At 38.7% G+C, this 25,772-nt stretch overlaps 1 protein-coding gene across 1 annotated transcript in view; it reads left to right on the forward strand.

The window, feature by feature from the left end:
* Positions 1 to 25,772, forward strand: part of GRIA4 (glutamate ionotropic receptor AMPA type subunit 4) — a 286,052-nt gene that overhangs the window by 111,947 nt on the left and 148,333 nt on the right. Inside the window, 1 exon segment of the mRNA XM_032219807.1 lies at positions 5,542 to 5,781. Within this exon segment, the coding sequence (XP_032075698.1) occupies positions 5,542 to 5,781 (240 nt within the window).

Raw genomic sequence — 25,772 nt, forward strand, 5'->3', positions numbered from 1 at the left:
ATATTTGTTGTACATGGCCTATGTATACAAGTATCTGCAAGTTGTCTCTTCACAAAGTCTGGCCAGTACTTTGCAGTTATGTGTCCAAAAGATAGTTCTGGCAACATAAATTGTTGTACATCAGGGGTGGGTTCCAGCAGAGACTACTGTTGATTTGCTCAGGGATGCGCCGCGCACACACACAATAAAATTGCTCTGTGCATGCACAGAAGCAAAAAACAAGATGGTGACGCCTACCCTAGCCCTATGGCGCCACTGGGAGAACCGGTTTGGGGGTGTGGCAGGCCTGGGTTGCTACCGATTCCAACGACCCAGGTCGCCAAGTTGCTAACGGTTCAGCCGAACCAGTAGGAACCCACCATTGTTGTGCATGTCTGTTCATTGGTATGTTACTTTACAATTAAGGCTGTAATCTTACTCTATTTTAGAGGAAATCCCGTTGAAAGCTATGGAGCTAGACATAGCTAACATTGCTTTATACATTAAACAAATCACTCCTTAGACAGAAGCCAAAATCTTTGAAATCAGCCTATAAACATAGTTAATCTTTCTACATCGTTTAACATGTTCTAGGAATTACTGTACTTCACCATCTTCTGGTCTCCAGAATATAGGAGACTCCACTTCTGTTCAGTCACCATTATATGAAAATAGAAATGTGAATTGTTTTCTCTTTGACTGTGAACTTATTATATAACACCGAGAAAGCAACATTTTCACATGTGGGCACATTTTAAAATTTTTGGAGCATATTGTTAGCTTTCTTTCCAAATGGCTGTCATGATGAATATATTCACTTACCAGGAAACAAACTGGATGATTGTTGAAATAGGCCTGTCTAGAAATGCAAAGCCCCAGAGAGCCCTGTTAGATCAGCAACTTCTCCATAACCGACCTGTAAACTAATTCTGAAGTTAACTGATTTTTTTCCCCCTGGGGTTATTGGAGGAAAAACATTTTCCAAAGGCTTCTGTTATATTGAGAAGCCAATGGATATGGAGAACACTCACACATATACCAAATGAATCTTAAACTTGCCTTTGTTTGTTGCTTGTAGTTTTCTAGGAGTCAGAAAGGAATCGAATGCATGTACCAGTAGATTCCTACACACACACACACACACACACACACACACACATGTTTTGGTTTTATTTTTGTATGTTTTCAAGCCTTGCCAAATTTTCTATCTAATTGGGGTGAACAATGATAAAATGTATATTGTCATGCCAGCACTGCCTGCAGTGGTGTGATTCAGCCAGTTCGCACCTATTTGGGAGAACCAGTTGTTAACTTTCTAAGCAGTTTGGAGAACCGGTTGTTGGAAGAAATCTCATTTTGATTTTTTCCACTTTACAGGGCTAATCCTGTAAGGAAGGCAGGAAGGAAACCTTCTGGTGTTGTTTTTAGCCTAATCTTTATTGCCCTGCTTACAGAAACTGCCTCTCTCTGGTTAACCTTTAATACATTGTAACAGCTAAGGCGAAGCACCCATCGAAGTGAGTGGCCTTGAGTTGGCCACACCCACCCAGTCACATGACCACCAAGCCCCACCTACCCAGCTGGTCATTAGGGCAGAGAACCGGTTGTTAAATTATTTGAATCCCACCACTGACTGCCTGTTTACTAAGTTCAACAACATTACCACAGGGTATAAGGAGTTTGCACTGTGATATTGTGATGCGTGCTTCCTCAGTCTGACAAAAATTCCAGATACAGAGGACACCTCGGTCTATACATCATATTATTTTATTCTGAGATGTAATGTTTATTGACAAGTTCATTTACTCTTTAAGCTCTAGTCCTTTTTCTTTAAGTTTAACCCCCATCATTCTTTGTTTTCATGTCTCTTGATAAACTATGACTTTGTTTTAGACCGAGATTTCTGCCTCAGGAATTTGTTAAGAAACCTCAGAGGAGGGGTGTGAAATTCGGTTTCATTGAAGGCTCCATCAGGGTTATGTTTGACCTTGGGGTGTGGGCTGAGTGGGCAGGGCCAGGATGGGCATCACTTGTGTTGGGGACGCCTGTGTGGCTGGAGCACTCTGCCAGCAAAAATGGGCTCCTGGGCTCCATTTTTGGTTGCAATGGCCTCCTGCAATTCTCCGCTAGCAAAAACAAAACTTGCAAGGGTCGCATGAGCTCCATTTTTGCTAGCAGAGGCACTTCAGACCAGTCCTTTGCTGTTTCCAGGGCGGCCCAATGGGCCAGATCTAAGCACCCTGCCGGCCAGATCCACCCCACGGGTCTTAAGTTTGACACCCTTGCCCTAGAAGGTCTAGGTCTTTCCAGAATAGATCACTACTGATCATTACTGTAACGCGCTCTACATGGGGCTGCCCTTGAAGAGTGTTCGAAGACTCCAGCTGGTCCAGAATGCAGCCGCGCGAGCGATCGTGGGTGCACCCGGGTACACCCACGTCACACCTATCCTCCGCGAGCTGCACTGGCTACCCATTAGTCTCTGGATCCACTTCAAGGCGCTGGTCGTTACCTATAAAGCCCTTCATGGCATCGGACCTGGGTACCTGAGAGACCGCCTCCTGCCGATCACCTCCCATAGACCGATTAGATCACACAGGTTAGATCTTCTCCGGATCCCATCTGCCAGCCAATGTCAGCTGGCAACTCCCCGGGGGAGAGCCTTCTCTGTCTCAGCTCCAGCCCTCTGGAACGATCTCCCCGTGGAGATCCAGACCCTTACTACCCTCCCGGCCTTCCGCAAAGCTGTTAAGTCCTGGCTGCTCCAGCAGGCCGGGGGGCTTTTGAAATATCCAGCCCCTCGGAAATTGTGACTGTTGTGTATTTTAATATGTTGTTTTGTGTACTATCCCCTCTCTTGTTTTATTGTAAGCCGCCCGAAGTCCTTCGAGAGTGCGCGGCATACAAGATCAATAAAACTAAACTAAACTAAACTAAACTAAACTAGAATAAAGAATTTGCCTTAGTGTGGTTAGAGGACTATTAAACATTCTTCTTCCTGATCATCTAGTTTCTGATTAAATGTGGATGCAAAAATATTGACAGCCACATAAAGTATAGAGAAGAACATCATCGATTACCATATTCTGCATAATCTGGCTTTCTGAAGGTTGCCAGAAAATCTGAAAATATTTGGGAACTAACTGGCATCCTGGATACATATTTAGAAAAATTAAATCTGTAGTGATCATCTTGGTGATTGCAATAATGGCTTTTTATGTGGTGCAGTGTGTTTTTTTCTCTTTAAATAAATAATTCACCAGTATCACAGGGGTGGATATTATTTGCAAGCTCCCTTGAAGGAAGATATGAAATTTCTTACATTAATAAATCAATGGCTGAGTAACTGAAAGAATATTAAGTGAGATGCGATTAATTGGACAAAAGGTTTTCTTGCACGTTTGGGGTAGGGGGACTCACCAGAGAATGTTTTTAAAAGGTTGGCTGTCAATTTCACTATGTTGAAATGTTAAATAAATTAAGATATACTCATTTGCTCCACTCTTGTCCCATTTATCATTTAAAATACATAAATGTATTAATATTGTTATGAATGCCAATATAAAACCCTTGAATTATAATCCCAAAAGGTTGAATTTACGAATTTATAAAAACAGATTACTCAATGTAATCAAGGTTTGATGATGTGTATGAAAATTGGGCTGAATTATTTTTTAAGCATAAATGTATCCTTGTTAGTGCTGTTTTTTATTTCACTTTTTTCCTGTTTGTTACTGTGTTTAGGGTTTTTTCCCCTGCCTTTTCGTTCTGTATATTTGCATATAAAAATACAATAAAAAAGATAATGGGGTTCAAATACAAAAAAATATATATATCTAAATGGTAGGAAAGTTTATTGTGTGTGTTTGTAATTCTATTTAAATTGTCATTATGTTGCAGAAAAGGGAATATATTTTCTTTCTTTATAACCCTGTAACTTTGGTTATAGAAAAGAAAAAAAAAAAGATGGTGGCAGGAAGTATCTATCAGGGTTTTTTTTTGAGGGTGGGTAGGAATCAGAAAGAATCTTCTGGTCATTCTCTCTTCTTGCACAAACCTTCTGGTTACTTCTATCACCTTCTTGAAATACTGTCTGTTTTGAAATGTTTGTTTTTTGCACTAGCAGATAAAGAAAACTAGACAGATAGTCCTCGAGTTACGACCCACAGTTGAGCCCCGAAACTTATGTTGCTAAGTGAAACTTTGTCAAATGAGTTTGCCCCATTTTATGACTTTTTTTTGCCACAGTTAAGTGAATCGTTGCATTTATTAAGTTAGTAACATGGTTGTTAAGTGAGTCTGGATTCCCCATTGACTTTGCTTGTCAGAAGCTCGCAAAAGCTCGCACAGGACACTGCAGTCATCATAAATATGAGTCGGTGAGTAGGGTCTGAATTTTGATCATGTGACCATAGGGATGGTACAACGTTGTAAGGGTGAAAAAAGGTAATAAGTCATTTTTTCCAGCACTGTTGTAACATTGAACTGTCACTAAATGAACTGTCGTAAGTCGAGGACTACCTGTATGGAGTTTCAGCCATCCACCATTTTACTTTATAGGATGCCATGGATCTATGAATATTTTAGACATACAAATTGTGATGTCATTAAAACAATCTTGCAGGACCTGTTAGGTGCCAACAGAGATAATGTAACTACAGGACTTGTGTTATGATGGTTAATACTTATCTTTACTTCTGTATTTGCTGCTCATTTTTATTATAGTTATCCAAATTCATAGACAAACAGTGCAGTAAAAATAGACCTTACATTTCCAGAAGGTGCTAGAATTCCTTTCTTCTGAATTTGTGAAAAAGTCGTTAAACATGTTTTCCAGTTTGGTGCTACTTTAATATATGAAATGTGAAGAAAAATATTAAAACATCAGAGCTGGTTTTGTTAATAACCAATTTCACTGAATACATGATGTACAATGACAATAAAGGCTATACTATAATGAAATTTACCAGTTCTTCTTGGGAAGGGAATGAACATGAACTTCATAAAGAAACTATTATCAGGTCTACTCTATTGTTGGATTATTTGGAGTTCTGCTTTTCATATTCTATATTTCAAGTCAAGATATTTTAAAATCTTATTGTAGAACATCGGTAATTATAGGACGATTTGCAAATTGTGCTATGATGTTCAAGTTAATTGTAAAAAATAGAATTTCTTCACTAAAGCTAATTTACGGCTAATTTAATTTTACTATTAATTTGACATAAAATGCATTATCTATCATCTGAAGTGTTTATCCCGAATCAAAGACTACTTTCTGTAATTATTCACAGAAAGGAAACCAAATAATTAGTTAAAGCATATAATAAGAATTTATTTTGGTTGTTAATGTGTATCTTCATGAAGAAAGCTACAACTTTCCATATTGCCATGTGATCAAGGCACAGGAAGGGATCATTTTTCCCTATCGTCTGGATCTAGATCTAAATCTAGACCTCATCAGCGAGACAGGATCCATATCTTTAAAGTTTACTATGGAACCATAGATGTTGCCTATTGTTGTTATGTTGTTTTAATTATGTGTTTTATGTTTCCTTTCAGTCTGCTCCCAGTACTCACGAGGAGTTTTTGCTATTTTTGGACTGTACGATAAAAGATCAGTACACACCTTGACCTCATTCTGCAGCGCCTTGCACATCTCGCTCATCACACCCAGTTTCCCCACAGAGGGTGAAAGCCAGTTTGTGCTGCAACTGAGGCCTTCCTTACAAGGAGCGTTGCTAAGTTTGCTGGGCCATTATAAATGGAATCGCTTTGTCTTCCTTTATGACACGGATAGGGGTAAGTAATGTTCTCCTTCATAACATTCATCTACGGAGAGATGTAGTCAGTGGTGGGATTCAAATAATTTAACAACCAGTTCTTTGCCCTAATGACCAGCTGGGTAGGTGGTGGTCGGTGGTCATGTGACTGGGTGGGTGTGGCCAACTCAATGTCACTCACTCTTCACCTTAGCTGTTACTTCACCTTAGCTGTTACAATGTAATAAGAGTTAACCGGAGAGGCAATTTCTGTAAGCAGGGCAATAAAGATAAGGCTAAAAAAAACAGCAGAATGTTTCCTTCCTGCCTTCCTTACAGGATTAGCCCTGTAAAGTGGAAAAAAAACAAAATGAGATTTCTTCCAACAACCAGTTCTCCAAACTGCTTAGAAAGTTAACAACTGGTTCTCCCGAATAGGTGCGAACTGGCTGAATCCCACCACTGGATGTAGTCATGTGTGTAGGAGATGAGGAGGCTAAGCCAGAGTGTGGGAATCAAATATGCCATCAGTTTGGAATCACTATGCTTCCACAAGAGACCCACGTCCAGCCCACATGAATTTCACTGACCCTTATCTAGCGTCAGTTGTGTTTGATCAGTAATAGTTCAAATTCTTGTGTATACTGTAGGTAGCATGTATCTAATTTCTCGTGCTCTGAACTCAATTCCTGTCTTTGACTATGTGCCTTAGAAAGAAGAGACCACAAGAGAGTTTTTCTTTCATCTTTATTATTTATTCAGTTTATATACTGCCCATCTCACTGTCCACTGTTCATCCACTAAAACTGTTCCTCAACTAAAGGTTAACTGTTATGTTTTTCTGGATATATATGACAGTCCTGAAGCAAATTTCTTTGGGTGCTAGAATTGTCCTAGAAATTAAAAGTGATTTAATTTGTTTCCATTTTGAGGTGGACTTTATTTATTTATTTATTTATTTATTTATTTATTTATTTATTTATTTATTTATTTATTTATTTATGAATGTGTAACCTGCTTCAGTTAGGTGACTTTAAGCTTTTTAAAGGTTTACATTTTTTGATGATGAAAAGTCACGAAAATATTAGAAAAATAGAGTTTCGAGATAAAAGGGAGTGTTTTAATATGTTTTTTTTAAAAAAAAAAAACATTAAGCACCTTATCTTACTATATTCTTGGTGGTTGGACATTGAAAACGTTTGACATTTAGGATTAATTCTCCTTAACCATTTTAGGACTGTTTTCAAGCAGGGAAATTCAACCACGAAAAGATATAAAGTTGCTGAACTGAATTGCGCCATATATAGCATAGGAGATATGTCAGAAGTATTTGAGTTTATTTCTGCTGCATTGCTACAAAAATGGGCACGTGCACATGCTCTTTCTGATTAAAATTATTTCATTTAATTTGTAATCTTTCCTTGTATGATTTATTGTATTGGTAATTTTGTGCAGCTCTATGTGAAAATAGTCCTTACCTTGTACTATTTTATTTGTGCCTAGTTCTGTTTGTTCTTTTTGTGCTTTTAAAATACCCTGATAAAAAAAGCTTTGGGGCATTTTGTTAAGGGTTTCACTTGTTTCTGCTTTGCAATTTGTTTTGGATGAGCAGAATATAGTAAATAAGAGAGGAAAAATAAATAAACAGTGATAGGGTTCTTTAAAAAAAATACAAATTCCCCCTTTCTCTTCTAAATTCCAACGATAAATTATAGGCTCACCATTTTGAAATATGTGACAGCATAGCACAGGCAGTTTCAGAATTTTCTTGCCTGAAATATGTTTTGTGTACTATTCCTCAAGAAACTATACAAAAAACCTGGAATATTATGAATACATTTTTGAGATGGAGATTGATACAACTTTTATGTATTTATATGAAAAAATCCAGAATGGTTGCTCTGTTACCTATAGCATGAACGAAATACTAATTAACTGGTTAACCATTTGATATCACAATCTTTCTTACCAAGGATCAAAATGACAAATGTATTTGATGAAACAACCTTTATCTGACATAAATGTGTTACAAAACAACATTTCCACTCGCATCCTCTTTTCCTCTTTTCTCACTTTCCTAAACCTCTTTCAAAAAACAGCTCAATTAATCCCTCAATCCTCTGCAGCCGATATTAGTAGTAATAAGTACAAGTCATGGTGTTAAAAAGCTGAGGTAGTATTTCGTGGATATAATTTTGAAGACAACTTGAAGCAGCTGCTTTGCAATGATATGCCTCTCTATCTAGCTACTTAACTATAACTTCATGAAGCAATTATTATAGTAGACTCTCCTTAACTTTAGACCAGGGGTGTCAAACTGGTGACCCACGGGCTGGATGTACAGGCCACGCCCACTCCGGCTCCACAGAGATAAAGCCCATTACGATATGTCACATGACATGATCAAGTTTGACACCTGTGCCTTAGACCATAAAGCACCCACAAATCACTACCCCCAAATCACTTTCTCAGTTGTAAACTAAATGTGTTTAAATTTCATTTAAACCAAAACAGTCAGCTTTCTTCTTGATTTTCAAACTGAAATTTGAGTATATAAGTTATATAATACTTATTTAATAAATTCCTGGGTCATCCTCAAGTTAAACTATAGGTTTAGTCTGCCCATCATAGTTGTAACTCATGATGGTTTTGCAACCTGTTTTTGTGTGATTGTTAAGTGAGCCTATGGTTCCTTATGGACTGGTTTTGCTGACAACTGGAAGTCAGTACCAGGTTTTTGCAATAACATTGTTAAACATAGTCATGTGACCACAGAATTTATTTATTTATTTGTTTGTTTGTTTGTTTGTTTGTTTGTTTATTTATTTATTTATTTATTTATTTATTTATTTATTTATTTATTTATTTATTTATTTATTTATTTATTTATTTATTTATTTATTTATTTATTTATTTATTTATTTATTTATTTATTTATTTATTTATTTATTTATTTATTTATTTATTTGTCTTGTATGCCGCCCACTCCCGGAGGACTCCGGGAGGCTCACAAAAGACAAGGGAAAGGGGGGAATGAGATAAAGACAACATATTAAAAACAAAACCAACATTCACAATTTCTGTGGAGGTAGATGCTTCTCAGTTCCCCCCAGCCTGCTGGAACAGCCAGGACTTGGTGGCTTTGCGGAAGGCCGGGAGGGTAGTAAGGATCCGGATCTCAACAGGGAGTTGCAAACAGTTATAAATGCAGGCCAGTTGCTGAGTGCCCAAAGTGTGGTGATGTGACTGTATGGGGTGACCGTCAGAACTTTGAATCTGGGTCATAAGTACCCCCAGGTAGGTCCTTTGTAACTTCAAATGGTTGCAACCAATGATAAATCAAGGGTAACCTGTACATTGTTATCACTATAATTTTCTTGGTACTAGAACATTGCAATGTTTTTCACCTTTCTAGACTTTAACTAACTCTAGAATTCTTGAAGTTCTCCATCCCCATTGCATTCAGCACTTAGTTTTCGGTCTACTTAATTGCCTGTCAGTTGCTGAGACTCTTTCACCCCAGATAAGCATGCCATGTTTACAGTATTTATATCCAAAGATATGCAATTCAGTCATATTAGCTGTTTCTAAAGTTACATGCAAATTTTACGTATAACGAATCCTACTAAATTTATTTCGGATGTTAAGATCAGAAATACAGCAAAGGTAAAGTATTTTTTCCTTTATTTGGATTGAATGTATTTAAGCCCTGATGGGGCAGTGGTTGTATTGCAGACTCACTCTGCCCACAGTCTGGAGTTCGATCCTAACAGGGCTCAAGGTTGACTCAGCCTTCCATCCTTCTGAGGTCAATAAAATGAGGCCAATATACTGACATAACCACTCAGAGAGTATGTAAAGCCCTATGGGGCAGTACATAGAAGTCTTAAGTACTATTGCTGTGCTATTTTATGATTTTGAAGTTATAATAAGATTATTGCTGTTACAGATATGTTTCCTGACTGATCAGCAGGGTTTGCAGCTGATAAGATTTGATTTTAGGGAAAAGTTTCCTTCTGCTCTGTACATTGCGCCAAATTATATATGAGGTAAACAGAAGCAGTTCAGAGCTGCACTGCTGTCTGTGCTTTTTAATGTGAGTACGATACCGATCTGCATGAAAGAGGTAATAGGTATTCAACGCTGCTTTATGGAAATTGTATATCAGCATTTACTGATATGCATTCAGCATTTTGTTCATATAAAACAGCAGCTTTCACACATCTTACTGGTGTGTACTTTTCATTGCAAATTTAAGCTCAATAAGAAAGTGTCTTGCTGCCAGACCAGTATCTCAGATATACCTCCCAAGTGATGCTGGAGTAGAGCAAAACTCAGCTCCATCATCTTACAGTATACTAGAATGTCTATGGAGATTGTCAATCATCCAAGTCATTGTTGACCCAAAGATGCTTTTTCCAAAAGGCAACTGGATTTTCTTGGGTTTTTCCCCTTTTAAAATGGTTCTCCTTTCCAAAAACTGAAGAAGCTTCTTGAAAGAAAAGTAAAATGATTTCAAAGGAAGGAAGGAAGGAAAAAAATAAAGAAAGAAAATGGTTTCCATTGAAAATGGTTCACTCCTTATCAAAAACCGAGGAAGCTTCTTGAATGAAAAGCAAAATTATTTCAAAGGAAAGAAGAAAGGAAGGAAGGAAGGAAGGAAGGAAGGAAGGAAGGAAGGAAGGAAGAAAATGGTTTCCATTGAAAATGGTTCGCTCCCTTTTAAAAACTGAAGAAACTTCTTAAATGAAAAGCAAAATGAATTCAAAGGAAAGAAGAAAGAAAGAAGGAAAGACAGAAAGAAAGAAAGAAAAAGACTTTTGGAAAAAGCGCCTTTGGGACTGCACAGTAGGATATCTCTCAAAGCCACCCATTTCCAGGAAGTTACCGGTACTTCAGAGTTATCTCATTGGCATCACTTAAGGCAGCACTAGTTAAATGAGGGTATTCAAGGCCACTCCTAAACCTCAGGTCAGTCACACTGGTTGACGGACAGTTGATAAATGAGGATCCTGCGTTTCAGGCATCTGAGGAAGCTTTGAAAAGCGTGAAAGGAGGAAGCCAGCTACACATCCACACTCGTATGCTTTAGAATTTTATTTCTCTGTGGACATCTGAGTCCGGCAGCTGCTGTACTTAGCCTTTTATGCAGCCACAGGTGTTGGCTTCAGTGCTGGAACCCACAGTCATGGGAGACAAAGAAAGGCACAGTAGTAGCTGCCAGGCACTGGCAATTATGCCAAGCAAACATTGAATGTAAAACAAACACATGTGCCAATTGGGCTCCAAACTCAGTTTCTAGTTCAGGGGGAAAAAAATATTAACTTGTCTTTTGAGAAGCATTCTCTGTACACTATAGACAAATGCCCAAAGCTGTTATAAGGTACAAGGCACGCATTTTGTTGAAACAACAACTGCAACAAAAGTGGATTAGAAAAAGAAGGCCTAGACTTTCAAAGACAAAAGCTGTTTGGCTTTCCTGAAATGATCTCACATTCCTTTATGCACAGGGAGTCAAATTAATCTATAATTAATCTCCACATATTTCACCAGAGTTGAGGAAGGCCAAAAATCGTAGAGGGCAAAAAGTCAATAAGGATACATTTCTTCAGAGATCATGTCCTCAAAAGCCTGTCACTCCTTGGGCTCTCCCTTCTCTCTGTGTTTCAGATCCCAAAAGCTATACCAGAGGATTTCATTTTCTTCTTGACAGCTTGCTTTCGTGACATATTAGCCTTCTACTTAAAACCTTGATACGATATCGAGTGGCAGGGGTAGTGGGCTAAAGTCACCTTCTCTCATCTAAACAGTGTGGGTTTGGGGATCTGGTTTTTTGAAGCAGAAACAAGAAAGCTGATGATATACGTTGTGATGTTTGCATATGAGAAACACAAAATGAATTTCTGCCTTTTTTAACTTTTTAAGTGTTCTGTATTAAAACACAAGCCCAGTAGAATTGCTGTGAGAGACTAGTAGGCCCTAATAGCTAACTCTTCAGAATGTTTTGTATTTTGGGTTGTGATTTGAGCTTGTCGATCAGAAGGTCGGTAGTTCAGCGGTTCGAATCCCTAGCACCGCATAACGGAGTGAGCTTCCGTTACTTGTTCCAGCTTCTGCCAACCTAGCAGTACGAAACCATGCAAAAAATGCAAGAAGAAAAATAGGAACCATCTTTAGTGGGAAGGTAATAGCATTCCGTGCACCTTCGGTATTTAGTCATGCCGACCACATGACCACGAGATCTTTGGACAACGCTGACTCTTCGGCTTTGAAGCGGAGATGAGCACCACCCCCTAGAGTTGGGAACAACTAGCACATATGTGCAAGGGGAACCTTTTCCTTTACCTAGATGGTAAAGTCTAGATCTATTACAGAGGATTCCAATAGGAATCAATTCAGAGAATTGGGGGGGGGAGTGAAAAAAATCCCAATTCCAAAAAACTCTGCATAGGTTAGGGTAAAATAATATTGGAGCATACACAGATAAGAATGTTGTTGTTGTTATTTTAATATATTGCATTGATGAAATTGTGAACCTGCTAAATCATAAATAAGTGAAAGAAGTGTACAAATTGTAGGAGTCTGCTACATTCTCAGTGATACTATAGTATGGATTCTCTTTACAATTTGTCTTGTGGAAAATCCTTCCAAAAAGGTTCTGATTTCAATCCTTTTCATTCAGAATCTTTTCATAAATTAGATTTTGGAGAAAAATAAGATTATCAGTATGTAAGTATTTATATCTGTGAAAGTACTACATGAATGCATAATAATTCTGCAAAACACTGGATCTGGAACGTAGGAATTGGTCAGGAGCCAAATATAACATATTGCCATAAATATTTAACTACCGCTGCACAGGATCTTTGATTAAGTAACCTAAGCAAATGGAGGTTCCCACTCTGAGGAATGATTCTAAATCCAACGCAAGTAGATAAAAGAGAAAGGAAGGAGATAATAAATTGAGGAATGAAATCAAGCCAACAGACTTCCATTTTTGTTTTTTAATGTAAATATAAATATTTTTCTATACTGACAGCAGGCAACATTTTATAATCCAAAGTCTGCACTTGACTTTTTGGGGGATAATGAGAGCCACCATGATAGGCTACAGGTAGTCCTCAACTTACAGCTATAAACTAAAATTTCTGTTGCTAAGTAAGGCAATTGTTAGGTGAACCACACAACATTTACAACATTTTTGGCCATAGTGGTTAAGCAAATCATTGCAATTGTTAAATGAGCTCAGCCCCCTTTTGATTTTGCTGGTTGGTAACCAGCTGGGAAGATTGCAAATGGCAATCAAATGACCCCAGGACACCACAATGGTTGTAAATACATTCCCATTGCCAAGAGACCAAGTTTTGCTGACCGTGGGGATGCTACAAGGGTCATAAATGTGAGGACTGGTTATAAGTCTCTTTTTTTAGTGCCATTGTAACTTTGAATAGTTGCTAAATGAATGTTGTACGTCAAAGACTACTTTAGTGATGAAATGTGGGTGAATTTAGATAAAGCACATTGGTGGAGCCAAAATTTGCTTCCTATCTTCTGAATTTTTGAAGGAATTTATGGATTTACTTTTTTAACCACTACAGCTAAGCTATTTATAACACGTTTCTTCATGTGGTTCATGTCAAATCAGCTCCATTTTGCTCTCCGTATGAGATCTCATTTGTCCGTTTCTCTATTGGTTATTAATTTGTATGAAGAAAAAAGTCTGAATATCAAATCATGGACCAGAAACAATGTTTTCTGCTTTTGTGGAGGAATATGGAGATGGCTAGAACAGAAACATCAAACTCAATTTCATTCGGGGCCACATCAGGGTTGTATTTGACCTCGGGGGGCAGGGTGGCTTGGGGTATGGCCAGCTTGACATCATTCATGTCAGAGGCGACTTTGATGGCCAGAGAAAACAGGCTTCCGAGCTCCGTTTTCGCTGGCAAAGGGGCCACCGGCCAGTCCTTCGCTGTTTCCAGATCTAAGCACCCCGCAGGCCTGATCTGGCCTTGAGTTTGACACCCCTAGCCTAGAAGAATCTTCATCAACTATTATGTAAAAACCAGCTTAATCCTAGAAGGTAGCAGGGAGTAAGAAAGAACCAAGATTTCCCTGATTTGATTGTCTTTGGGATGAGAAGAGGGAGAAATAACCTTTGTCAGGCTTTCAAGATTCTATTATCACACCCTTTAATAAAATTCTAGGAATGGTTGTGGAGTCTGTTTCCTGACATGGTCTACCTCGAAGAGCTTGCATCAGTAGTGCAAAGTGAAACTACATTCAATGAACAAAAATTATTCCTCAATCATAAATGCACAAATAGAATAAATAGAAACAGCCTGGGAAAATACATCAGACTTGATCAGCAATAAATATACTCTCTGCCACAGTATTTCTTCAGAGCGGGATAGATAAACGTCGTCTGAGATTTCCTGTAAGAGAAGTAAATTATTAGAGATGAGATCACCTTAGATAAAAGTGAAATTCAGATCCTGTTTAGGAAAAATGCTGTGATGCCATTTGCAAATTGCATCTATAGTTCTCTGCAGCTGAATATGTGCATAAATGGGAAATTGCCCGCAACGTTCAGAGCAAAATCAATTGACTTCAAAAGAGAAAATGTTTAAAAGGGAGGGAGGTGAAAGAAGGTACAAGATGCTGAAGCCTCTGCAGATGTGCTTGATGTTATTCCTGAGGGTTGTTTGTGGTGGTTTTAGGTTGCCTTTTGTTTTGTGGAAGAAGAAATGGAGTCTGCCTCAGCAGGGCACCTGTCATCACTCTGCAAACTCTTGTAATGCTTTAGATGCTTTTTCTGGATGTGCAGTATCTGTGAGTTTTTTCAACCTAGTATTACCCATTGTTGTCATACCACTGAATCACCAAGCCTACGCAAATATGCAGAGAAAAATAGAAGCAGTCATGAATGCCCCAAGGTTACAAGATATGTCACAACTACAATCCTTTTTAGGGTTTGCTAATAATTATATAAGATTCATGGCCAAATTTAGCTACCATGAGACATTTCTTAAAAATGTCACTACAGTAGGAACTACAGTAGGAACAAGAGTGTGAACAAAATTATGACTGCAAACACTCAAATATTAAAGCCCACACTTATCTCCTGTGAAATTGCCTTGAGAAGCATCACAATATGGAATCGGCATCATGCACTATGAAAGCAAGTAGTGAATTCTCATAGCTTATTTCTTTATCATGCTCACTTAAAGCTACATAGAAAAAATATGCTGGGCTTAACTTGGAGAGTTAAATATTTCAACTAGTATTTGTACAGAAGAGAGTTTATCTCATCACTGATCATCAGACATTACTTGAAACCAGTCTTCAAAGTATAATTAAAGCATTTACAGATTTGTAAATATAATTCTGGTGGGGAGTGGTATAAGTATATTGTATTATTGCTAATGTTTGATTAAGCATGGCTGTGGTCTTGCATTAGCTTTATTAAGTTGACCTACCATTATGAGGGACACGTTGGTTCATTGGCTAAGACATTGAACTTCTCGATCTAAAGGTTGGCAGTTTGGCGGTTTGAATCCCTAGTGCCGCAAAATGGGGTGAGCTCCCGTTACTTGTCCCAGCTTCTGCCAACCTAGCAGTTTGAAAGCATGTAAAAATGCAAGTAGAAAAATAGGAACCACCTTTGGTGGGAAGGTAACAGTGTTCCATGTGCCTTTGGCATTTAGTCATGCCGACCACATGACCACTGAGACGTCTTTGGACAGTGCTGGCTCTTCGACTTTGAAATGGTACAACAGAAAACTGACAAAAATATGGGGCAGAGTTCATTTCATTGTGTAAATTAAATCCAAACCAATTATCATATACACCATCTAATTATATCGCCACATACTCTGCTCACATTCCTGGAATTTAAGTTAATTTGATCTTAAAGTGAGGATAAACTTCACAAAAAAATTCAAAGATTACAGTATCTTTCTTTTCTTCTGAATGTCTACTTTGAAAAGGAGAAGTGTCTACATTGCTAGAGGAATAGGGCAAGGGACAGACAGAAAGGCCTAAGCTATTTAAGGGAAATCTGCCTAGGTTCCCCCCCACCAATCTCTTCAATTTAAAACATTTTTTTCCTTTTTTGTACCTTCCAGTCAGTGTTGATTCTTGGCAACTGTCTGGACAATTCCTGGCAGTTTTCTTGGCGATGCCTTGGTTATATAAACAGAAGCAAAAATCGAAATCACGTGAAGTATTAGTACCACTTTGTAAAGCCTTAGTAAGGCCCCAGCTGGAATACTGCATCCAATTTTGCTCACCACATTACACAAAAAGATGTTGAGACTTTGAAAAAGGTATAAAGAAGAGCAACTAAGATGATTCAATGCCTGGAGACAAAAAGATATGAAGAACAGTTGCAGAATTGGGTATGGCTAATCTAGATAAAAGAAGGACTCGTGGGGGGACGACATGATAGCAGGATTCCAGTATTTGAGAGGTTGTCACAAAGAAGATGGGATCAACCTATTTACCAAAGCAGCTATAGGTAGGTAGGTAGGTAGGTAGGTAGGTAGCAGGGGTGGGTTTCAGGCAGTTTGCGGTGGTCCCTGCGAACCAGTTGGTTGGCGAACCCAGAAGTAAGTAACTTCCGGGAACGCCGTAGGATCCACCCGCCCGCCCGCGTTTCTTACCCTGTTTTGACGAGTTCTGTGCTTCCACGCATGCGCAGAATGCATACAGCGCCTGCGCGATCCTCCAGGAGCAGCTGGAGCATCACACAGGCGCTAGTACGCATGTGTGCACTGCGTGCGTGCACGAGGACGCCGCCGGCCCCATTCCAACCGAACCGGTTGGAACGGGGCGAGAAACCCACTCCTGGTAGGTAGGTAGGTAGGTAGGTAGGTAGGTAGGTAGGTAGGTAGGTAGATAGATGATAGATAGATAGATAGATAGATAGATAGATAGATAGATAGATAGATAGATAGATAGATAGATAGATAGATGATAGATAAGTAATCAAGGAGAGAAGCAATCGGGAACTAAGGAGAAACTTCCTAACAGTGAGGATAATTAACTAGTGGAACAGCTTCCCATCAGAAGTTCTAGGTACTTCATCACTGGAAGTTTTTAATAAGAGACTGGTCACTTGTCTGAAATGGTATAGGGTCTTCTGCTTGAGCAGGGGTTTGGACTAGAAGATCTCCAAGGTCTCTTCCAGCTCTATTCTGATTGATATTCTTCTTCCTAGGGCTGAGAGGGAGGAGTGACTGGCCCAAGCTTGCCCATCTGGCTGGTGCCAAAGGTTGGGCCCCCAGTTTCTACCCTGATACCTTGACCAGGGGTGGGTTGCTGCCGGCATTACTGCGGGTTCGGTGTGTGTGCAAATCTGCGTGCTCTGCACGCATGCACAGTTGCCCATAAATAGGACTGTGCATGCACAGAACATTAAAAAATGGGGGGGGGGGAATGCCACGACAACCAGGGGACCAGTTCGGAGGTGTGGCAGGCCTGGGTCGCTGCCGGTTCCAGCGACCCAGGCTGGCGAAGCACTACCAGTTTGGCTGAACTGGTCCAAACCAGTAGGAACCCACCCTTGACCTTGACCATTACTGTACTACCAAAGGTTTCAGATTCTGGTCATTTGTGTGGAGATACTAGAGCAGATTCTCGTTTAAAAATGTAAATGAAAGTGCCTGTTTTCAGAATGCAGGAGAAAAGAAAAGAGCAGGTCTCGAGCAAATAATAAGAGGCAGAAAGTTATGCTGTATGTCTTCTTGACAAATTAAAAATTGACAAATCACCTCATTCCACTAGAATTCATCTGATAGTCAAATGTAATATTGCAACATTGTTAATAGCAATGCATCTTAGAAAAGTAGGGTTAAACCAATATAATATTTTGTAGTGGGAAAAGAGAATCCAGGAAATTACAGGCTGGATAATTTAATATTTGTTCCATGTAAATGTGTAGAAAGTGGTATTAAAAAGTAGGTTATCAGCCAGGCTTTTTGAAGAAGCAAGCTATTCTTTCATTCATTCATTCGGTTAATATTGCAGCCTATCTTAAAAACACAAGCCTGATTCCCAACAATAATAAAAACCAAAAATAATAGAAACAATAGCATAATTAATAAGCTTGTCTTATTCAAGGTGAGCCCTGACTCAGAAATATTTTAGCATTTGAATAGTATCAATAAATATATAGGGCAGTGTTTCTCAACGTTGGCAACTTGAAGATGTCTGGACTTCAATTCCCAGAATTCTGGGATGCTGGCTGGGGAATTCTGGGAGTTGAAGTCCGGACATCTTCAAGTTGCCAATGTTGAGAAACACTGATATAGGGAATAGTGATCTGATAGAGGCTGAATATTTGGATTTTTAAAAAATGATTCAGGCAATACTGTAGCAGGTTTCTCTATCAATTTAGCACTGCTGAGAACAGGTTGTTTTAAGATTATGTAGCTCCTAAAAAGAGGAAACAGTGGGTAGGAAAACACTATTCTCACAATGGGCAAGTGTATGCAGTGAGAGCTTAGCAGAATCTTTCCTTTTTTACTATGCTTTTTAACTTGTTTCTAAAATTAGCTGGAATTACAGTTGACCGAAGAGGTTGACAGATTTACAATTATCCCAATTGTTAAAAGAAAAAGAAAAAAAGGAATGGTAAGTAAGCTCATATGGATATTTACACATTGGCTAAATGTGTTCCAGTGATAGTAAGAAAGAAGTGGTGAACATCAGAGCAAAATAAATAAATATTTTATTTATGTATTTAATTGATTTGTAAACTGCTCATCTCATCTAGAACTATTCTCTAGTTCTGAATGCAATAGTTTAGTCTATATACAGTGATTATTCTCACTGTATATAGACACCAGTGGACTATAAAGTGGCCACAAATGAGCAAAATAATTCCTGAAATTGTGGTGAATGAGTAAATTAAAGTGTCAGCATTGTGAAAAGATTATTCCTGTCTACTGTTTTCTAGCTTATTTATTAGTAATAAATTCAAATTAGTTCAATTGAGCTTGTTAGTGAAGTGATAAAATTAAGTTGTAGCATAAACTTAATACACCATATAGTTATTGTATGGAAAATTAATGTCCCTTAAATACATGGATTTACATGGTTTTGAAGAGAATCTGTCCAATTAAGGGGAGATAAAGCCACAATTTTAATCATGATGGCTATATCACCATCATCACCATCATCTCTGAGTGACGTTTTTTGCATGTCATTCGGAACAGCACATTATGAAGCAACATGAAGCCTTCTTAGTCATTGGACCCTAATTATAACCACACTTTACCTATAACCTAAACTGTCAAATTAATTGTCAAATAAATATGCATCTAGCTATTCATTCAACCTTTGGGGTCTTAGCATTTTTTTCCTCAAGTATTTTATTGTATAATTTATTTTATCCAACTCAAATCTTTTGCTAGAAAACAGGTTAATTTCAATAATGAATAAATGAATGCTATCTCTGAGCCTTAGTCACCAGAGGGTTTTTTCTTTCTTTCTCATTTAGATGTTATACATTTTGTTCATTCTAAATATAAATATAGGAGTTAGTTGGGCAATGCAGAAATGTCAGAAACATCGTATACTACCATCATATTGTATTATTATTTTTATTATTATTCGCAACAACAGAATTGTATCACAGCGGCCAGTTGTTTCGCTGGATTTGGCATTGATTACTAGTCGGGCCCCACCCAGGGACCTAGGGCATCATAATGTATTTTCGTAATATGTGTGCAGATCCAAGCAGTGCGGCTTTTTGCATTTGACTGATGGTGATTTTGTCAATTTTTAACTGTTTTTAAATGTAATTCCAGTGCTTTTGGAATAGCACCCAGTGTGCCAATTACCACTGGAATTACCACTGCTGGTTTATGCCATAATCGTTGAATTTCGATTTTTAAGTCCTGGTATTTCACGATTTTTTCATATTCCTTCTCGTTGACCCTGCTGTCACCTGGTATTGCGATGTCTATGATTGTAGCCTTGTTTTTCTCAACCAGTGTGATGTCTGGTGTATTTTGTCCGTTTGTATGCAAAAATCCCACAAGATCTTGACCATCTGATTTTCGGTGACTTTTTCAGGCTTATGTTCCCACCAGTTTGTTGCTGTTTTAATATTAGAATTTTTGCACAAATTCCAATGGATCATTTGTGCTACTGAATTGTGCCACAATTTATAATCAGTCTGCACGATTTTTTTATAGCAGCTGAGTATATGATCAACAGTTTCATCAGCTTCTTTGCAAAGTCTGCATTTGGCATCATCAGAGGATTTTTCGATTTTGGCCTTAATGGCATTTGTGCGGATAGCTTTTTCTTGCGCAGCCAGGATTAGTGACTCTGTTTCTTTCTTTAATGTACCTGTTTTTAACCATAACCAAGTTTTTTCACTGTCAATGATGATGATGATGATCATCATCTTTGGTGAGATTCATAGCCTTTGGGGCTGGTTGGTAGCTCAACAGCTCGAGTCCTAACTGTTAAGGTAACGTCGGAGGATATAAGCTGTTCCAAGTAGGGTGGTTTTTTGTAGAATCAGAATGTTCAAGTCTGACAAATTTAAAATTTCCAAATAGCGAGGTAGCCCTTTGCATATTGCTCCAAGGGCTCCAATTACAATTGGGACAACAAACGATTTCTTTTTCCACAGTCGCTCAACTTCAATTTGCAGGTCCCGGTACTTTGTGATATTTTTATTATTGTTATTGTTGTTGTTGTTATTATACTGTTACTGTTACTGATATTGTTATTGTTATTCCTTTATGATAAGCTAGAGTATGCTGGATTTGCATTAATTTGTTAGATGTTCTTTTTCCATTCAGTAATCATTCATTAAAAAGCAATGCATTCTGTTATTTTTATGCTAATAGGTTTAGAGGTATTTAATTATAAGAAAGATATAAGTCAGAAAAAAGTGTGGGGTTTTTTGCTTGTTAAGTTACTACATTTTAGAACCTATATTGGTCATCAGTCAATACATATATTCAGCTTGGGATGACAGAAAATTTATATTGAATTGGCAGAGATCCATAACTACCCTGGGTCACATTTTTCATGCTGTCTACCAAATCCCACAAGCTTGTTTTTGTTTATCGCTAACACCAGCCCTGAACAATAGAACATGTTTTTATTGAATCAGTCATTTATTACACTTGTCATAAATTAAAGTTTCTGCAACTTGCTAGGACTTCCCGTAATATTCAATTTGTCTGTAGTGATACCTAAATTGAAGTCAAAAGTGTGCTAATTTGGTAGGCAAGGGGTTGTATATTTATATAATTTTCAATGTCACTTTTTCAATCATTCTTTTAAATATTCTAAATCTTTAGAACCTTTGTAGGTACTAAAGAAAAAAAAATCAAAGTTATGTTTATTAAGGACATAATTATTTCCCTTAGAACATTAAGAAGAACTGTACTAGACCCATAGACCCATGCAATTCAGCTTTTTGTGTTGTGCAGTTGCCAACAAGATACATTTCTGAATCCAATCATTGTCCCTTGTCAGCAATCAGCACACAACGATGCTTATGGTTTTAGAAAACCATAAGCAGCATCAATTGATAACCTGATTCTCTGACCCATTCCATGTCCATTTCATTTTTTAAAAACCATTCAAAATTGCCTACTATTACCCAAAATTGACACAAATGCTCATTGTCAACATTCCCAGAAGTGCTTTTTTTCCAAGAAGCAACTGACTTTATGGACTTTCATTGAGAAATTGGAGCTGTGCTTTCTGCAGGATATTTTCTGGCCTGGGTCCCTTCACTGTTGAACATAGAGGCAGGCTGCTGGGGATGAGTCTGTGCTGTCTGCTTCACAAAGTGAGGTACAAATGGTTCCTGTAGTCTGCAATTTTGCTGGAAATCCATTCAACATTCAAAGGGTGTTCATCTCAAAGTGCATAACTAAATGTATATGAAGATTCTCAGACATCCAAATCAGGGTTGTCTTTCTGGAAGTCCAGTTGCCTCTTGAAAAAAGCCTCCTTTGGGACAACCATGACCTGGATGACTGAGAATCTCCATAAACTCTGTGTGTGTGTGTGTGTGTGTGTGTGTGTGTGTGTGTGCGCGCGCGCGCGTGTGTGTACATGTGTGTACACATACACACCATAGGTGGGTTGCTCCTGGTTTGGCCCAGATCGGGCGAACTGGTAGTAGCGGCAGTGGGAGGCTCCACCCACTCCACCCAGAAGCGGCGCGCACACGCAGAAGTGAACCAGTAGTAAAAAAATTAGAAACCCACCAGTGATTCACACACAAACACATTCATTCATTCCATCCATCCCTGAATCTCTTTGCATTTAGTTTCAAGGATGATTTTGAGGTCTAACATAGTTAGAAGGAAATAACATTTCTCTTTTTTCCATGTTATCTAGACCATACATAGATTAGCTACTATAATGTCATGCATTACTTTTTTCATTCCAAACTTAAGTGTCCAACAGCAAAAGGACTTTCGAGGGTGGGGGGTGTTGCTTCATTGTGTGTTGTTGTTTTTTTGTAGGCTTATCCAATAACCCCTAATTGTTTGGGTGACATTATTTGCTGCTCAGTAATATCTTTTCTGAAGTGTAATAATCAGAACTGTGCACAACACTCCAATTTTGGTCTTACCAATTTCTATACAATAGAGGCATTATTGTAGCAAATGCTATTATTTTCATTGCCCTTCCTAATAATGTTGGAATGTTCTTTTTGTTTTGTTTTGTTTTTAACAACAGCTGTAAGCTGGATCATTGAATTTTCTACTATATCTCAGAGATTCCTTTCAATCAGTTCTGGAAATATATTAGCATATTTGTATTGCTTATACATTGATGTAGTAATGTAAAGGCACAACTGGAATTTTTGAGACAACACTTTACACTAAAATGTAAAGCAGCCAAAAAAAAAAAAATCTAATACAATCCTTGGTTGCACAAACAGACGCATAGAATCAAAATCTCGTTTTTGTTACCACCTTACAAAAAGATATTGAGACTTTTGAAAAAGTGCAGAGAAGAGCAAGTAAGATGATTAAAAGCCTGAAGACTAAAATATATGAAGAATGGTCGAAGGATTTGGGTTTGGCTAGTCTTGAGAAAAAAAGGACTAGGGGGAGACCTGAGAGCAATATACCAGTATTTGAGAGGCTGCCATAACTTATTTTCTAAAGCAGCAGAAGGTAGGACAAGAAACAATGGATGGAAACTAATCAAGGAGAAAAGCAACCTGGAATTGAGGCAAAACTTCCTAACAATGAAGACCATTAAGCAGTGGAACAGCTTGTCTTCAGAAGTTGTGGGTGCTTCATCACTGGACATTTTTAAGCTGAGACTGGACAGTCACTTGTCTGAAATGGTATAGGGTCTCCTGAGTTGGACTAGAAGACCTTGAAGGTCCCTTCTGGTATTATTCTGATTTGTTGATTGATTGATTGATTGATTGATTGATTTGCATTTGCAATTTGATGTATCTTTATCTAAGTTGAATTCTTCACAATCTAACTTGAATTTTTCCATTGCAACTAGAACCATCAACTTACCTACTCCTTTTGAACTCCTGCTCATTTGTATATAATTTGAAAGGACCACTTACAACTCCAGCGCCTGGTTATTCCACCTTGCATTTCTACTGAAGGTGAAAATGGCCCTTTTATTCTACTCCATTCCCTATTCTTTTAACCAGTTGCCATTTTATATGAGCATCTGTCCTCTTCTTCCATAGCAGATGAATTTGCTTAGGAATCTTTGTTCAATGGTTCTTGAAAGTCCAAACATACACAATCTATTGCATTGTTCTTTTATTTTGCTTATTGATGGAAAGAATGGGATTCCCATCCATTTTTTTTCTGTAGGCGAGGATTCTCTCCTGGCTGATAAAATGCTGAAAGGTAAATGTGTTCCTGTGGGTTTTACTCCACTAATCATGACTGACTTTAGCGGGTGGTGCTCATCTCCATTTCTTAAGACAAACAACTAGAGGTTTCCACAGTCATGTGGCCAGCATGACATCTCACCACAGAACAGAATGTCTGGCAAAATACAGAACACTGTTACCTGACCGCATCGCTATAGGCAATACCTATTCATCTACTTGCATTTTTACTTGCTTTCAAACTGCTAGGCTGGCAGGAGCTGGGACAAGAGAGGGGAGCTCCCTCCGTCTCACAGCACTTGGGTCTCAAACTGCCAAACCATCAAATTTTAAAGGCATTTTATCTGCTGAGCCACTGTATCCCTATCTCCTGGCTGATATAAATCAAGAAATCTCTTTCTTCAAATGTATTTAGACAAATAGATGGCGAGGACATTTAAAAAGGGCAAAAATCATATCTCTAACATCTTTTCCTGGAAATTTTAAATCACATCAAATAGTGGAATTTAGGCTTTGGAATTCTTTTTAACCCTTTATAATAGTAAGAGAAGGGGCTGCTTTTCAGGAATGATCAAGCAGGGTATGAAACATAGACAGCTTGGGTGTGCTTTTACTCAGTGACCTTGGTTAGTGGTTTCTGTATAAATAGCAATTAAGTAGAATCATCTATATAATTCATTAAAACAATGCAAATGACCAGCTGTCTGCAAGGAGTATAAATCCTTCCATTCCCCACTATCCAGTCAGAGATGAAGAAGCTTCTTGGATAAGAAGTGAAACGTCTTCAAAGAAAAACCAGAAAAAGCACCTTTGGGACAACTATGACCTGGATGACTGAGAATCTCCATCTAGACCTCTAGATAATGCCAGATATACTATATGTCCGGGATGACGAACCTATAGCACGCGTACCATAGGTGGCACGCAGAGCCATTTGTCAGAGAACGCGAGGCGTTGCCCTTTCAGCTGGCCAGTGTGCGCTGGCCAGCTGAGTTCAGGTTTTTTTAGCCATTTTTCACCCTCCCCAGGCTCCAGAGGCTTTATAGGAGCCTGGGGAGGGTGAAAAGAGCCTCCCCCACCCACCCACCCCCCACCTTCCAGAAGCTGTCCGGAGACTTCAGGAGCTTCCCTGAAGCCTCCAGAGTGCAAAAAAACGGTCCTATGGGCAAACCAAAAATTCAGGAATGGACTTCCGGTTTGCTCATAGCGTCAGTTTAAGCCTTCCAGAGGACTTCAAAGGGTCCTATGAACAAACTGCTTTAGGGAAGGCTCCTGAAGGTCCCTGAACCTCTGGAGGGCTTAAACTGACGCTACGAGCAAACCAGAAGTCTGTTCCCGAACTTCCGGTTTGCCCATAGGGCCAGTTTTTTGTGCTCCGGAGGCTTCAGGGAAGCTCCCGAAGCCTCTGGAGGGCTGTGGGGGCAGGGAAGGCTCTTTTCACCCTCTCCAGGCTCCTATGAAGCCTCTGGAGTCTGGGGAGGATGAAAAAAGCATGCAAAAAATGGGGGGAATGCCTCTCATGCGCGCATGCGCACGGGGGGTTGTGTGTTGCATTATGGCTGCAGCACGCCCATGCACAGTCCCCCTGTGCTTCCCGTCCTTATGGCAGGCGAGCCAAAAAAGGTTTGCCATCACTGTTACATGTGATCAGAAGAAACTCAACTCGTAATACACTCTGATGTTTAGATGTTTTTCAAGTGCATTTCATGATTTCTTCTAATTGGTGAGGCTGTGTTTCAAAGCAAGCCTATCATTAATCAGAAAGATCCTGATTCACTGGAAGGAATTCTGCAGTTTGACATTTTCTTACTTTCCCCCTTCAATAAGGAATTATGACGGGAAGATTCAGATGTGATGATGCATTGAGAGCCAAAATGCTACTTAACTGATCTTCTCTTAGGAAACGTTTTCAGTTATCCCAATACACCATTGCTAAATAGGATGCTGTTAATTCAGATGGATCTCAGCCATTTCACTTGGACAAGTTTGAATACCTTTCACAGGAAATAAGTGTAAGGGTGGCGGTGGGGGGGAACAGAGAAGAAATAGCTGTCCTAGAAATGAATCAACACAAATCAGAACATCTGCTCATCAGAAATTAACAGACAGTTTTTATCTATACTGCTTTTTTAATATCATTGCAAATATGATAATTTTTTTACAATGTC

The sequence above is a fragment of the Thamnophis elegans genome, chromosome 6 (genome assembly GCF_009769535.1).
Source record: "Thamnophis elegans isolate rThaEle1 chromosome 6, rThaEle1.pri, whole genome shotgun sequence".
NCBI lineage: Eukaryota > Metazoa > Chordata > Lepidosauria > Squamata > Colubridae > Thamnophis > Thamnophis elegans.